The sequence below is a fragment of the Telmatherina bonti genome (assembly GCF_933228915.1).
Source record: "Telmatherina bonti genome assembly, chromosome: 22".
NCBI classification, from domain to species: domain Eukaryota; kingdom Metazoa; phylum Chordata; class Actinopteri; order Atheriniformes; family Telmatherinidae; genus Telmatherina; species Telmatherina bonti.
The window spans coordinates 13379442-13396048 of record NC_136631.1 but is presented as its reverse complement, the minus strand read 5'-3'; the positions used below and the strand labels follow the sequence as shown (position 1 = coordinate 13396048).

Here is a 16607-nt window from a genome sequence, read left to right as displayed (position 1 = left end):
CAACGCCTGTCGACACAATAAAAAAAACTTACATGTGGTGCCTTGACCAATCAGAGGCGCACTCAGGCCTGTGTTATACTGTGCCAGCACCTTCAGGTCATATGTTGTTCCAGGTTTTAGGTTATGCAGTTGGTAGGAGGTCACGTCTCCGGCAAACACCTCCAAGGCGTCATTAGAGCCTAAGAAGGAAGCAATATCATAAAAGTCAGAAATGCATTTTCTTTTTTTTCTTTTGGGAACCACTTAGAGGTTTTAGAGAAATTTCAGAGAAATTACAACATATAAGTGACATTTGCTCCAGATAGAAATAACTTTATTCTACTCATATAAAACCCCGTTCATACCCTCAGGCTGGTAGATGAGCTTGTACCCGCTGACCCGGGATGGGGCAGGGTCCCAGGACACCCTGAAGCGGGTGTACCACTCATCAGAAACACGCAGGTTCCTGGGGCCAAGCATTCCCACTGCAGAAAGCAAGACAGCACAGTCAACACAAGCAAATGTTTGCTGAGACGCAGAGGCTTAGATATTCCCTGTATCCGCTGTGGTAATTATCAGCAGAGCCATTACTGTCTTATAGCCGAAGCTCATTATATATTTGAGTTATGAGTTAAATATTGCAACATGTGATCAGTGGGATAGCAAATTCAACCGCATTAAAGAAGTTAGATAATAACTACATAAATAAGCCACCTCAAGTAGGCAAGTGGCATCATGATTTATCACAATGTTGCTTTTGTATGAGATGAAAAATTAGGCAAGACATTAACCAATGCAGAAAGGAAGAAATCTTGTTCACTGGAGCACAGGCGGCCCACAATTCTCTGGCAGAGGCTGTTGCTGCTTTTGGCATAGCTGAAAAGTCAAGAATTTCCCTTTTGCTACAAAGAAGAGTGATTCATGAAAACAATCAATGAACCAGATTTCCAAACTGCAGTGATTGGATGTGTGCAGCAGCCAGGAAATTTCCCTGATACGTTTCAGGCTTAGATGAATGCATCATTGAACATGATTAACACAGCAAGTTGGTTGCAAAAAGAGTGGAAGAGCTTTTACCTGTGCGTCCATCTCCCTCCAGCTCTCCTCCCGGTCCATCAGCATAGATGGCAGTCACCTTGATGTTATAAGGTGTGTCTGGGTCCAGGTTCTGCAGGACCACATTGTTTCTGTTCCCTTGTACTGTAGTCTATAGGAAATATGACAAAATACGTCAAATAATCACTAAAAGAAAATGATCAGGAGCTTATTGGAAGCACTTTTATTAAAATCTCCAGTTAGTGAGAGTTGCATCTTCATTCAGTAGTACAACCTAATCACAATATCTGTCAGTTTCAAAGAAATTAAGACAATTCAACAAAATATAAAATCTAGCTATAAACATGCTTACATATTCTTCAATAGGGTCTCCTGTAGTCTGGGCATAGGTGATGCGGTACTGCACCACAGGACCTTCTGCATGTTCCCAGCTAACAGAGAGAGTGGTGGTGGTGGGGTCGAATACACGCATGTTCCTTGGGCCACTGCGGGGCACTACGAAAAGTGGAGAAATATAAAGAAAAAATGTGTTTGTTTGTGCTTTACATTATGAATAGCCCTAAAATGTTACATTAACCTGCACTGTTTGTCTTTCAACATGCTGACACGGAAACTTACATGTCTTTCCAGAGTCACTCAGAGTGGGTCCTTCACCGTCGCTGTAAAGTGGAACGACTCCGACGTTGTAAGCAGTGTCTGGGAGCAGCTGTGTGAGCAGAGCTGTGGTGGTGGTGCCTGGTACCAAAATCTGTGCAGACAAACCAAATAAGAAAGCTTCGATCAGATTTTTAGATTAAAAACTGATAGTTAAAATGAAAAAGGATGGGCAACATTTTTATTTCTGTAAGCTGAGCAGCACAGCATGGACATGCCACAAGTCCCACCTAACATTAAGACAAATTAAGACCTCTCATGTCTCTTCTGACAGCTGCGTATACTGAACCCTATGAAGCTTGCTCTAACACCTCACTTTTACTTGACAACCCCTTGCTGGAAGCAATGAGTGAAAGGAGGAGCAAAATATTCTTCTGATGTTTAATTGCAGTTGTGCAAAAGTAGATTTGACTAACTGTGTGGCTAATTAACACAGCTTGTGAGTGACAACTGATGGCACAGAAGCTACCTCTTCCTCAATCTGTCTTTTACTTCAGGTTAATGTGCTGGACAGAGTGAGGTCAAAGATCCTCAAGGGCTCTGGCCCGGTGCTAAACTCTCTGAGGGAGTCCCAAAGGTGGAAGGGGCTGAAGATTGATCAGAAGCTTTTGATGGACTTGAAAAATGTATGTTTTGAAAGAGTGTGTGTGTGTGTGTGTGTGTGTGTGTGTGTGTGTGTGTGTGTGTGTGTGTGTGTGTGTGTGTGTGTGTGTGTGTGAGAGAGAGAGAGTACCATATGTGAGAGCTGGAAAGCACAGCTGGATTTCTGAATCTGCTTCCCATGTTTTCATGTCACTTGTAAATACATCTCTTTTGATTGTCTCACTTGCAACCTGCTCTCATTTCTCCTGATGAAAAATCTGCCATAAAATAATGTCTGGCTCCTCCGACGCTGGCAATCCAGGCTTCATATCTAGCGATCATTTTGTTGGTGTTGGCTGAAAAGGAGCCCCTTTGCCACCGACACACGCATCATGGAAAAGTTCTGAACTTGCCAAATTGTGCTAACAAATATGGAAAATAGCAAAGTGCACCATCTATCAACCAGTCCCATGGAGTATACTTTACTTTTATAAGATCAGAGAAGGCTCTGTTCTTAATCATAATCTTTTTTTGGCACATGCTAATGGTTTTTATGGACTCTTTACTCATGAGGATGTGGGCACACTGATGGCATGTGGCGCATGGATAGAAAGCAGAAGTTGCAATTAAAGAATTTCTTCTTTAATGACCATGTCTTGGATTAACACTTTAGTCGTTAGGCAGAGAAAAGAATTCATTTGGTGCTAATTACAAACATGCTTGCACACAAACACGCTTGTACAACTCCATTTGGTGAGCAGACTACTGGTGTTTATCAGCAAACTATAACACATGGTGTATTGTAAATGCTGGTGGCCACATATGCTCAGGAGTTATGTGCGTGTTTGATTTAGGTTTGTCATTGATGGGAACCATACTTTTTCTATGGTGCTCACACAATAGAAATTAGTATATTTATCATTTATAATTTCATGTCTTTGGATGTGCTAAGTTACGCTTATACATTAACCGTGGAGGTACACTCACCGACTCAGAAGGCCTGGTGCCAGTCAAAGGTGCATAGGCCACTCGATACTGCTGCACTGGGCCTGTTGCTGCCTCCCAACGAACATTCAAGGTGTTGGTGGTGGGGTTGTAGACCTGGATGTTTTTGACACCGCTACGCTCCACTGCACAGCCATAAACGTTGGATGGTAAGGAGGTGGTTTGGGGCAGAGACAAAGGTCAGGAAGGAAAAGTTGAGTTAAGTGTTAGTGTGGGTAAAGCATAAAGAGCGTACAAACTTTTGTCTAATTGCCAAACGTATTGTCATTCTTCCTGTTTCAGCTTTAAACAACAAATTCTACACTAGTTTCAGCCAAAACAGGACCATATGAGAACATTTCAATAAAATGTCAACAATTCTCCTTAGCAACCAACAGAGGCATGTTAAAACCTATTTAACAATACTGCTATCAATGGGACACTTCCTGTAAGTGCCCCTAAGGTTAATAAAAAGGATATACAAGGCGTGTGTGCAGCCCTATGTGAAGCTTTCTTTCCAAAAAAAAAAAAAAAGAAAAACCCAAAGCAGATGCTTAGAGGCTCTGTGCCGCTCCTTGTTATAACCCCATAAATGCAGAAGAAAAACACAGCGGGCAGAACACAGAGAACAAACTTTCATACTTTTAAAGTTTCACACACCAAAGCTTGTTGTGTGGAAAGCTGTTTTAAATATGCCGACACAGAGAACACACACTCAAAAGCAACAATAACTCAAATAGTGATCACAGGTCTTTCAATAATGAAATTAGGAAAAAGTTACTAAACTGACACGACAGTCAGAAAGATTTCAAGAGAAGCAGCAAAAGTCTTTGTAGGTGTATGAGCTGATAAGTTCTGCATACTATGTAAGGTTGACATGCCTGAGTAAAAAAAAAAAAAAAGAGGCCACTAAACATGAGGGGCCATTACTACCGGAGGGAAAACGGGGCTAACAGTAGCATGCATGGAGCATGACCCTCGCCAAGTGGGTTGAGAGCCATAAAAGATATAATGCTCTCTATTCATTTTCTAAGCTTCCCTGTTACTTTTTCCCAAAACCAGAGCCAAATACTTAATAATCCCTTCCCCCCATTCTCCAGTCCTTCCATTATCCTGACCACTAGCCTCCACTCTAACTTATAAATGGATAATATTACAGTGAAGACAGAAGATACACTATTATGATGCTGCCAGCCCAGAGGAATTCCTTCCTACGCAATCACCCCACAAACTGCTGACTCATTCCCAGCAGAGGTTGGTGGTTAAGCTGCCACAGAAGCTTGGAAAGCCATGGTCTTCATCAAAGTTCAAGCTAAGCTAAACATTGCCACTTCATGTGGTTTGATATGTTACAGTTTACCTTTAACAGAATATCATGTGTGTTTGTTCACTTCCTGAGCAACAAATTGCATTTGATCATGCTGGCTTGGCTTAAAGGATTGAAAGGACTTGGATGATATCATGTTATAACTGGCTGCCTTACTGGTGGTTCCAGCATAAAGTAAGAGCAAGCCAGCAGCTAAGGCCAGTGAGTTCATTCTGGACAGGGATGAATGGGTTCCTGACGAAGGAAAACAATCCACTGCTGTAAATGCAGTTTGTCATTCACACGGCCCTGTGAGTTTTTCAAAACCTTGAAATCTGTCAGAGTTCTGTCACTGTTTTCTCCTTTAAATTACAACCAACCTGGTATAGGTTGTAACTTGCAGCCTGTGCCAGTGATCACATGCATGCATTACTTACATGTTTTTCCATTCTCTGACATGCGCTGTCCCTCTCCCGCTGAATATACAGGGACAACAGTTACAGTGTAGACCATGTCAGACTGCAGGTTCTTCAGCACAGTGCTGTAGGTGCTTCCTGACACTTGCACCTAAACAGAAGTACAACACACATGAGTTGGGTCTTAGTCAGTGGATCTGATCTCACTGCGATGTTCAAGAGAATAACCTTTTTGATCCCTTTTGTGCATCGTGGAAACAAGGTGCAAGACTTATTTCGTTCTTACCATGTCTTCAGCTCCACCAGCTGCAGGGACATAGAAGATCTTGTACTGGCGCACGCTACCCTCAGCAGGCTCCCACTGGACATTCAGAGTGCTAGTAGTGGGGTCGGTCACACGCAAGTTCCTTACACCGCCCAAAGGCTCTGGAGCAACATTAAGGTGTGATTCAGTTAACACAACTCATATACTGCCACAGTCACAAGCTAATACTGTTTTTTTTGTTGTTTTTTTTAAAGGAGGTCCCTAAAGTGTCCAACCACTTACTGGTCTTTCCAAGGCCAGTCAGGTCTCTGCTGACTCCACCAGCATAAACTGCCACCACGCTGATGGAGTATTCAGTGTCAGGGGTCAGCTTGGGAAGCAGAACATTATTTTTCTTTCCTCCGACCTGAGTCTAGAGAGGGAAGAATGCATTTGAGCTTACTTGGTTACTGTCACCATCAAAAGTTAACAATAAATAATCTTTAAAGTAAAAATGTGACAATTCAGCAACTAAAGCGAGTCTTTCCTGCTCCAGTCTGTTACGTGTTGGGGGGGGAGGAATATTTGATCCGTTTTTTGATGGGATGAAAAATTTTCCATGGGTTCCCAAAATTAATGACTTGATGGAAAGAATTCTACCTGAGCACCACTAAGATGTCAGCATTTCAGAGGGGAATTGTTTTGAGCGGTTTTGGATTTAAATGGCGCACAGCGAACCGGCCAAGGTAAATCTCTGTGCTGATATCTGAAACAGGCGGATGTCTTGTCACAACTGATGATGAATTTACTACACTGCTTCTAGTTTATCACAAACCATAATGAAGCATTTAGAAGACTAAGTATTCTAGACTGAGTGGCTTAGTGGTATAGTGTGTGGGTTTGTGTGTGTTCATGTGGTGTGTGCATTCAGCTTCCTGTGGATTTTCTTATTGTTGAGTTCTATGGAGCTTCACCAAACTTTCTCAAGCACATGGCTGAATCTTTTGCCATCAAATGATGAAAAAAAGCAAGACAAGTTTTATTATTTGGAAACGTGGTAGTGTTCTTGAACACCAGTGCAAAATACGGCACTTTCCAAAATGTAATTTCTAGTCCCAGAGAAAATAATTAAAAACCCGCTGAGCTTGCTATACTCACTGAAATCCTGATAGAATACCAAGGCGATTTGGCTTATGGTAGAGCTTTAGGCTCCAAATTTCCATCTACCTTTGAGTTTGATATCCCAACTAAACTGTGATAAGCGCGACTAAGATTTAATCAAGCACTGAGGGGTGAAATATTTCATCTTGTGTTAAATGGGAGAAGAAAAAAAAAGAAAAGAATAAAAATCTATGTTAAGACTTGCTGAGCTTCTGTTTTTGTAGTAAAAGTCTGACAAGGTAAATTATAAGGAATGAAAACACACAGAAACTTTTAACTGCCTTCTCCAGTGTGACATATGTTGGATCCCATCTGGGTCCGATTAGAATTGGTGGAAAAAAAAACAAAACACAAGAAACTAATAGCCAGGTTTGAAAGAACAGCATCTTTGCTCAGCACTTAAAACATGATGTGCTGCATAATATATGTCCCGCACGGCACTGTACTCTTTCATTACACACATACTAACATGACTGCAAGTGCATTCCATTTTTCATGGACACACATACACAAAGCTAGCGCATGATCGTCACATCATATTGCAGATAAAAGTTCTCCCCATGGGGCTCATGAACTATCAGCTACAAACATCCTCAAGTTGTGTGTGAGAACATTTTTCATGTATAAGATATATCTTTCTTGCACAATTCACATCCCATAAAAACCCAGAAGTGGAGGAATCTTTTAACCAGAAGTGGGTCGTAACACTTAAGATACTTTGAGTTCGTCTCACAACTAATTCATGTGGCTGTCAGTCTGTAAACTTGTGTGTGAGCATGTGCGGGACCACAGTTTAGCATTCTGTCTCGCTTTTAAAGTTCTGCTTTTGAAAGCAAAGAAAAATGTGTGACAGAAAATTGAAACCAAAACTGAATCTGTCATCCAAAAGACATTTGCACATTCAGCGCCGCAGCCAAAAATGCATGACCAGAAAGAGACCCTGAGCCGTGTCAGACAATATTATGAGAAAATGAAAAGAAAAACATGTGAAGACAATGGAAAGGGAATAAAACTAAAATAATTAAATCCTGGTGTCTTCTTGAAAGCAAAGTTGTTCTGGAGTTAGAAATAAATTCAGTAACAGAGTTGAAGCCCAGAAATCAACAAAAATGTAGCCTTCTTTCTAATTCTGAGGGTGGACAGCTAGCTAGTTACAACCTCTAGCTATCCAACATTTTCCAACCATTTTGTACCATTTTTTTAAGAAAAATTCTTGCCATTCAATCTGTGAATTAGCTGTGGTGTGACTTACAGACAGACTCCTTCCTCCAGACGTGGGGACATAAGTGATCCTATAGTTCTGGACCTTGCCTGGAGGTGGGGTCCACCTGGCGTTCAGAGAGGTGATGGTTTCGTTGAACACAACCAAGTTGGTGGGTGGTGCATTGGGTGCTGCAAAGCCCACAAGCATTCACATACATCACAGATACAGTCAAATCAATATGGATTGTGAATAGTTAGAGCATTTGTTGTTTAGATGTCCTTAAAATATCTTTTAAAGACACAGTCCTTAATTATTTTTTGGTAAGCTCAAGCGAACATAGATGGTTTCTGTCTTCAATGAGTCGGTTGTCATCAATGTATTTGCCGCTAGATTTTTAGCAATTATCATATTTAAAACAAAAGTATCTCACTGACTGGTATGTAACAAGAACTGTGGCTTTAAAGATGAAAAGACAATTATCTGGGATTTTTGTCTTTTCCGAAGCAGTGATGGATTCTTTTCAGTGGCAATGGAATGATGATGATGATGATGGTGATGATGATGATAGATGGACACACTAGCGCATGAATAAATGCAATGGATTGATGGATGGATGGGATGAACAGATGGCAATTGATGGGATGGGCTTCAAAAACAGGGATTCAGATCTCTGTTTTGCCAGGCATGCATATGGAAATCCATCTTCAGCCATTTAATTAGACTGAGTAAGAACAAACTCCTGAAGAAGCCTTGGGATGAACAGCACAGACAATTGGCCAAACACAGACAAAGACAGACAAAACGTGATAAAACTGGGGTGGGTCAGCTGCAGAAATGATGGGTTAAAGGCCTTTCTTGATGATGAAACAAGTCTTCCAAAGCACAACAGTGCTGATGACAGAAATAATAAGACATGCTTTTGTCACCAAAAAAAAACCAAAAAACATCCTTTTGCTTTACCCCAAACATACTTACTCGGTCTACCATCTTGCTTGGCCACTACAGAGGCAAAAATAGAAAGGTATAATGGGCATGCCCTTAACTGAACATTATATACAGTTCTTTTCTAGATGCCACGAAGTAAGCAATTCGTCTAAGCTTAAAATCCAATGCAGCGATTCCGCCAAATAATTCTAGCTAATTAATCTCAAAATGAGGTTTTCGTTAAGGTGTCGTCACGCAGCTGCCAGGGTACACGTCTTACATGTCCTCTCAGTGCCCAGCAGATCTTCACTCTCTGATTCATCTGGGTAGATTGCAGTGACAGACACATCGTAAGGCGTGTCTGGCTCCAGGTTCTCCAGAACGTGGGTTGTCTCGTCATTGTTCAGAATGGCCTGATGAGAAAAACACAAACCCAGCATGTGTCACTACAAACGTTAGCCAATGCAAACTAAAAAAAAAAAGCAAGCGATGAAAGATCAATACTGGTGATTATGAAAGGGTATGTTCTAAAGTCTGTTTTTTAGATGTTCCCACTGCCTCCAGCGGAGGGTCTTTTCCAAAGAATAGCAGGAGCGTTTGCTGTGGGACTCATCAAGAAATTCCTGCTCAGTTTATTAAAAATGTAAACATCTTTTGACAGCTGGTTTTGTCTTACATATTGGAAGTTGGATTCTCCCTTTTTGGTCCATCCAATACGGTACAGAGCCACATCAGGGGCCCCGTGTTCCCAGGTGGCCCTGAAGCTGGTCTGGGTAACCTCGGAGAATCGCAGGTTCTTCGGGGCTGGAACAACATCTGTAGAGCACAAGAGACAAAGTGCATTTCAATCTCACTCAAAAGCAGAGAAAAATGTCCAGTGGTCCCAGCATTTTGGTCATGGTTATAGTTTCCATTTTTACCTGTGATTCCACTTCCCAACATTGTCTGTCCTGGTCCTTCATCGTAGATAGGTGTAACAGCCAAAGCATACTCAGTCTGCGAGATCAGGTTGTCCAGTAGCTTGGTGGTCACACTTCCTCCCACTTCCAGCTGTAGAAGGAGCATGAATGTTGTTTTATATATCATCATACAAGACAAGTAAATCTATTTGGAGGGGTTAGTGAAAATAAAATTGAAGCAGTATCTTCTTTTGAAAACTATGAATTGGTTTCTTTAGGTTGCTTCCAGGAACACCAATTTCAGTGTTGTGTGTAATAAAAATACAGAAATAAAGAGGTGTTTGTTTACCTAAACTGTTATTTTATTTGTCTTGTAGGATGAAAAAGAATAAGCTGAAAGTTTAATTGGAAGTTATTTGTTGTGCTTTATGCCATCAGTGGCAGCCTGTCACTGGCTTCGATCACATACATCCTCAACCCACGAGTCACTTTCACATGTGTGTTTCCACCCTGGGAGTTTTGAGGGATCACCTCCACCTGATTTATGACTAAGGATGTAGCAAAACGCAGACAGCAGATTTTGCTTCCCTTAGCCCAGGAACTCCCAAAAGGAAACATGCATCCATAAAGTATTTGTCCACGATAACCATGCTTAGAGCCCTGCAAAATCATGTTCTGATAGTTTCAGAATCTTTTCACTGGACCCCAGAACATTCCCTCATGTCCACCCAAGCACCTGCAGTCTCCATTATGTGGTCGAAGCCAATATAATAAAGTAGCAGTCAAACAATTTTATGTAAATTCATCAAAATCAGACTAAATGGCTCTAACAGACGTCAAGCGACGCAAAGAAGTGAGAGATTGGTAAAGAAAAAAAAAAAAGCTGCCGTGGAGCCATCATACGCATCATACGCTACCATATCCACTTGTTTTTTTAGGAGTGACGGGTTTCTAAAGCCAAACTCACCTCTTTAGCATCGCCATCTTCGGGTTGGTAAGTGATCCGGTATCTGCGAACGGCGCCAGGAGCAGCATCCCAATAAAGCACCATGGTGCTGTGGGTAATATCACGAACCCTCAGTTCACCTGCTGGTGGCATGGGCACTGAACAAGGAACGAAGGGTTAGAGGTTGTTCCACTGCTCGCAGCACAGCAGTAGGTAGCAAGAAGATCACCAATAAATGTCACTGTTTTAAACATGTGCTGACAAAGTGTAATGCACGTGTGATTATTAACAACGTACAGGTGACTCCCTGCTTGGTCAGTGGTTCACTGGCTGATTCTCTATGGAGGGCAAAGAGGGACAGGGAGTAGGCCGTATTGGGGAATAACTCCACCAGCTGGACATCAGTTGTTTCTCCTCCCACTCTGATCTGAAAAGAGACCAAACGAAACAAAAAAAAAACAAAAAAACACAACGTTAGAAAGCGGAATTGATGTCAGACTCCTCAGCTACATAGACTCAGATGTGATAGAAATGTTTAGCTTGAAGCACATCTGCTGAATCTTACTTTGACCCACTGGATTTGACACTTCATAAGCAAATCACAGCGTTCCCGTGGCAGCGTGAGCTCATAGTTCATCCACCCCTTTGTGGCTAACAGTGTTCTTTTGTTTTTATTTTTTTCTTCTAAACAGTGAAACAAACACTGGTGGCTTTGTCTAATGTTAGTTTAATGTGTGACATCTGTACTTAATTAAATGGGTTTTTTTTTTTTAAAAGTTACAATTGGTCACCTATAGCGTTTAGCATTGTATGTGGGTGTTTTTGTCACCGAGAGCACGTCTCCTAAATGTTTTCCTTTTTAAATTCTGCTTCTCTTCTGCTAACACTCTGTTTCCATTGCGTTCGTTGAGTGTGTATTACCTCCTGCTCGGTGGTGGGCTGGGTGGCATTGATGGCGCTGTAGAGCAGCATGTACCCAGTGGCTCCTGCTGCCTTCTCCCACCTCACTCGCATAGTGGTCATCTGCTCATCGTAAATGGTCATCGCCCTCACAGCACTCAGGGGCACTGGACAACCATGAATGGATGTTAGGGTGCAGAAAAATATATCTAAGAAGACCTGAGAGTTCCTTTTCTGTGGCATTTTAGGATATAGACACATTTTCTGCATTGGATTAGGGTTTTTATATGCCATCCATGCTCAGCAAACTGTGCATTTTATATGTACTTTTATAAAACGCTAATAAATCTCTGCTATTCTAAAGAGCACCAGTAAAATGGCAATTAGTATCTGAGAAAGAACAGAAAAAATACACTTGAAAGAGAACAGTATTCAAGTATATTCTCTCTGAATAAGAATCTAAGATTTACGACCGCTATCTTTGTGCGGAGTCATATATCCTATATCAAACAGACACAGATATATATTTTACCTTTGAACATTTTATTGATGGAAGCCACACAGGAATCCCAGTCACTGTGTGCATTAAATCCACACGACTGAGCCAGAGGAATTCAGTGACGGTGGTCGACTCAAAGACAAACTTTTTTTAAAATAATGGCTGAATGATGCTGAGAGCTTTTTAAAGCTTAGTGAAACTGAAATTCTTCTCTTTTCCAGCTCCATTAATCTTTCTAATGTCTGAGTCTGAATCACGGTGAGTTTAAAGCAACCAGATCAAGTTTAGGATATCATACTTACATTTAAATTACACGTCAAGTTAAGGTTTATTTGTTTGTCACAAGCAGTGCTGTTTCTGTTATTAAGCCAAACACATGTTTACTTTCACTCAGTATTTCAAGCAAACAAACTGCAGGCTGTATGTTTTTTTTAAGAAGATTTCCAAACCTGGAACGTCCAGGTTAAAGACGCCAGCTTATTTATACCATTAAATAAAATGCACGTAGCACTTGATGTAATTTGTTAATGCAGCAACAGCTGTTTGTAGAACAGCTTTAACAGCATCATTGTTACCAAACACTGCTATGCAGTTTTAATAAAGCTGAACATAAAATTGTTGAATTTTACTGGAGCTTTAAAATCTCACTGTGGTCTGATGATAAAGACGTTCATCCATCCAGACTAACTTTCATCCACTGACCTCAAAGCTTCAGTCTGACTTAATTCTGACTAAATTTGGCTATGTTTCTCAATTTGAACGTGGTTTAAGGTTCTTTTTTTTGTAAGAACAAACATTAATAGAAAAAGAAGACATACATGTGGTTTCAGTTCCTTTCAGAGGCTCACTGCTCTCCTCTCCCACCACAGAGTAGACATTGACCAGGTACTTTGTCAATGGGTCCAGGCCCTGGAGAACCACTGTGGTCACAGTACCATCCACAAACACCTAATGAGAAAGTGCATAGTCAGAATATCATGCTAAGGAATTCATCTGTCAGAATACAGGCTACTCTTCTGCAGTTTTGGGTTTAAAGCTCACATTCATAAGACAAAAAGCTTCCACTTTTATGTATGCATGTTTAATTGTGCATGTATACACGCTGCAGTCTAATGTGATGCAAAAGCAAAGGAGATCTGTTGCTTTTATCGAAGGTTGATAATCGATTTTCCACACAGATAATCAAGTATTTGCTAGAATGGGATGCAAGCATCTCTTTAAGCCAGGGATCCTCAATCCTGGTCCTCAAGAGCCGGAGGTTTTCAAGTATCCCTGCTGCAACACACCTGACTCAGACTCAGACAAGCTCTGCACAAATCTGCTAAATGCACATTGATTTGAACCAGGTGTGTTGTAGTGTGGAGATTTGGAAAGCCTACAGGACACTGGTCCTCGAGGACCAGGATTGAGGATCCGTATTTTAAGCTTTCCAGCTCAAACACAAAAAGGCCAACTCACAATTTTTCCTTCTTAAAGTAAACCTCTACATAGACTGCCAATTTCCAGATGCATAAACAATAATAAAAGCTCGTCCTCAATCTCCATCACTAAACAAAAACCTTAAACTTTACATAAACAAACATTTCCTGCAATGTAATGCGATTCAGACACCAATAATGCATCTATTCCACAAGTTGTAGAGCCAAGAGTCTGCTGGCTAGTAGCACAATCCCTCATGAAGTCATTATTTGCTTTTTTTAAATCTTCTAAACTGAGAATTGTGTGTTTTTGTTTCTTTGCCCTGGATTAGACTGTAATGTAATTAGACACCAAAATACTGGCCAACACAAATCAGAAGCTTGAGCAAGACGACTGACTGGTTTCCTACTCATATCAGAAACAGCAGGTTAGGACAACATCAAGCCAACCTCCCATCAACACTCTCACAGGTAGATGCTCTAAAGTTAGTTTAATTTTTAGCTCTGAATGGTGAAGATGATTATGTTGTTGGGTGATGCAGCAGCATATGGCTCGTATACCTGCAGCGGGCTTCCAGACACAGTCATATACTCCACACGGTACTTTTCCACTGGGCCATCAGGAGCAGTCCAGGTGGCTCTGAAAGACTGATGAGTCACCTCTGATGTCACTAGATCAGTGGGTGAATCTGGGGCACCTCCTGATTTAAAGGATCAATAAAAAGATACAAACTGTTAAGTTGGGAACCATAGAGGACAATTTACACCGTCACCCCAACATGTAACTGCTTCCCTTCTAAACTTCAGTGCCTCACTACCAACAATGCACTTAAAGAATAATTATATGCAGTTATAAACATGATACTGTAATATTAGTCTGATATATGTCTATAAAACAGTTACACATACCTACAAACCTTGGAAAAAGCACAGAACATACTGAGATCGTCAAGTCACATCCATTCTAAGAAGGTCTATAATTTGATTAAGGAGCAGATGAATTCCATTTCAAGGGGAAAAATATTAGTGGTCGCAGAAAATTAAAGCTCTGCAGTCAGTTCCAAGAGCGTAGTTAGGTGTCTGCAACTACTTATTTTCTACCATGGAACAGACATCCTACTGTCTGTAGGTCTGGGAGGCAATACAGCTTGTGTGAATGAATAAGAACGACCAAGAAAGATAAGTTCAGTTACCTTCATTCGAGCTGTTAGGATTACTATGATCTGGATGGCTGAGAATTTACACGTATTTATAGATTGATAATTGATTGGTTGAGACTGTTTGATTTTAAGATAGCATATTTGCAGTTGAAAGTCTGTGTGCTGCATGTTGTTGCTTCCTAAACTTTAACCACTTGGAGACATGTACAGTCTGAATTCATACTTCTAAACTCATACCCACCTGGTCCCTTGACACTGTTACACAGGTTGTCTGTAAGACTGTCCACGATTTCTAACAGGAAGGAGAAATCAGCCACGTTGTACATGTGAATATCGTCTGGATCAGTGGCAATGGACCTCAACTCATTCTCATCTGCGTTCTTCACGCCTAAAATGAAAAGTTGACGGTGATTAACACTTTTACACATGTTATTCATATGACGCCTGTGAAAAGTTCTGGAAAAGATGTTGACTTACCAATGGCGTAGAGCTCAATGCCCTGATCACGCAAGTTCTGAGAGTTGCCAATGACATCATCTTGTGATTTGCCGTCAGTGATCAAAACGCCAATCTTACGAGAGTTGGGTCTCATCCCGACATTCTCTTTGAAATTGTTCTGGAGGATGTAGTTCAAGGCCAGACCTGCAATGAGGACACGGCAATGTTTTAAACATTGCTAACTGCAGCTTCAACTAATTCACGATGGATAAAATAACAATGGCTAACTGGGTAAACTCTTAGTTACAGAGCTTTTAAAAAGAGCTGTGTGTGATTTAAGTACCCGTCAAGGTGTTTCCTCCCTTGTATGGCAGGTTAGCCACAGCTTCCAGCAATGCTTCCCGAGACTGATGAGCATTCAAATGCCATTCAGTCTTTGGGTCTCCACTGTACTGAGCCAGTCCTGAAGACACAACAAAGTCATTTTATACCAAAAAAAAGACATTTTTGTGTTAATAATGTGTTGGTAATAACAAATTTGCTGAGTAGATATAGCTTATTCAGACCTACCAATTTGGACCCGATCAGGGCCAATGTCAAAGACTCCCACCATACGGGCAATAAAGGCTCGGATAGTCTTGAAATTAAGACGTCCAATACTCCAGGAGCCATCAACCAGGAGCACAATGTCCGCTTGTGCAGTGGTCTTACACATCATGTCTGACAGGGCAAAAGATCATGTGTCATCATGGAGCAAAGGTGCAAGTTTCAAATGAGATGTAATTGTTTAAAATGCACAAGAATGGTGTCCACAGTCAAATATAATGAGGAAAGAAATATTCAAGGAAAAGAAAAAGGTAAAGGAAGAAAGGAGAAAATTTATATGATGTAACATTCCAGGTCAGCATTTCGACAAAAGGAGATCAAAACAATTTCCATAAATCCCAGACTTCAGTAACATCCGAACTAGCATTCCTGCTGTAGTTTCCAACTTTTTATGAGGAATTGTTTGTCAGATAACTTTGATTTTCCAGGTCTTATAATTATCCTCTTTTTCTGCAGCGTGTTGAGACAGCATTTCTCCCAGTTGCTCCTTCTGGATCCACATTTTATTCCCACAGGAGGATCAGAAGAATGTGCACTTAATGACCTATGGCATATCAAAGGTCTCCGCTGGAGAGATTACTGTGCCCTCCAGAGCAGCATGGTAATATCACATCCTGTTTTCCAAACACCTGCATGATGACAAGGGAAGCATCCAGTCCACAGTACCTACAAGAGGGCTACAGATGTGCAATGGTGATGGGCAGATGTTGCACTGGCATTGCTGCAACTGAAAACAGGTTTCATGAGATTATATTTAAGGTCATACAAAGATTTGGATCTGTTGAAGCAAAAACAAGTATGTCAGCTTATATACATCATCTTCAAGAGAATAAGAACAGGGACAAAATAAATATACACTTATTGTCCTTATTTAAATAGAGTGGAAGAAAACATGAGGATGCATCCATAAAATGATGACAAACAAGATCTAGTTGTGCAATAAACAAATTATGCTTTTCTCATTAAAGAGGTGCTATTATGGTATTTTGAGTTGTCTGAGCTTTCTACAGTGTTACAGTGTTGAATCCTCATCAGACATGTGAACGGCACCGTTTTTTGTCACCTAAATGCATGTTTAAGTTTGAGTTTGAGTTTCAGCACTCTCTCCGTTCGGTTTCCATGGCGGCGAAAAGGGTGTCGTTTTAGAGAGTTTTTTCTACTTGGAAATCCTTGCGATGCCCCGGGGGATAAGGTTCGGTGATTGGTTACCTTCTACTGGTTAACAAGGGCA

General features: G+C 41.0%; 1 protein-coding gene across 3 annotated transcripts in view; it reads right to left on the bottom strand.

Annotated features, from left to right (window-relative positions):
* The window catches only part of col12a1a (collagen, type XII, alpha 1a), a 53382-nt gene that overhangs the window by 17502 nt on the left and 19273 nt on the right, over positions 1 to 16607 (bottom strand). For 2 of the 3 annotated variants that reach the window (XM_079262132.1, XM_079262130.1), the window contains exons 18-40: positions 15341 to 15490; positions 15114 to 15233; positions 14810 to 14974; positions 14574 to 14720; positions 13734 to 13873; positions 12573 to 12702; positions 11277 to 11422; positions 10653 to 10782; positions 10377 to 10513; positions 9431 to 9560; positions 9187 to 9326; positions 8791 to 8923; positions 8562 to 8585; positions 7635 to 7774; positions 5525 to 5654; positions 5264 to 5403; positions 4999 to 5128; positions 3259 to 3401; positions 1654 to 1783; positions 1388 to 1530; positions 1057 to 1186; positions 345 to 464; positions 33 to 179 (exon numbers count right to left, since the gene is read on the bottom strand). In XM_079262132.1, coding sequence (XP_079118258.1) covers positions 33 to 179; positions 345 to 464; positions 1057 to 1186; positions 1388 to 1530; positions 1654 to 1783; positions 3259 to 3401; positions 4999 to 5128; positions 5264 to 5403; positions 5525 to 5654; positions 7635 to 7774; positions 8562 to 8585; positions 8791 to 8923; positions 9187 to 9326; positions 9431 to 9560; positions 10377 to 10513; positions 10653 to 10782; positions 11277 to 11422; positions 12573 to 12702; positions 13734 to 13873; positions 14574 to 14720; positions 14810 to 14974; positions 15114 to 15233; positions 15341 to 15490 — 3045 coding nt within the window. The remainder of the gene's footprint in view (positions 1 to 32; positions 180 to 344; positions 465 to 1056; positions 1187 to 1387; positions 1531 to 1653; positions 1784 to 3258; positions 3402 to 4998; positions 5129 to 5263; positions 5404 to 5524; positions 5655 to 7634; positions 7775 to 8561; positions 8586 to 8790; positions 8924 to 9186; positions 9327 to 9430; positions 9561 to 10376; positions 10514 to 10652; positions 10783 to 11276; positions 11423 to 12572; positions 12703 to 13733; positions 13874 to 14573; positions 14721 to 14809; positions 14975 to 15113; positions 15234 to 15340; positions 15491 to 16607) is intronic. The other variant, XM_079262131.1, reaches the window with a different exon arrangement.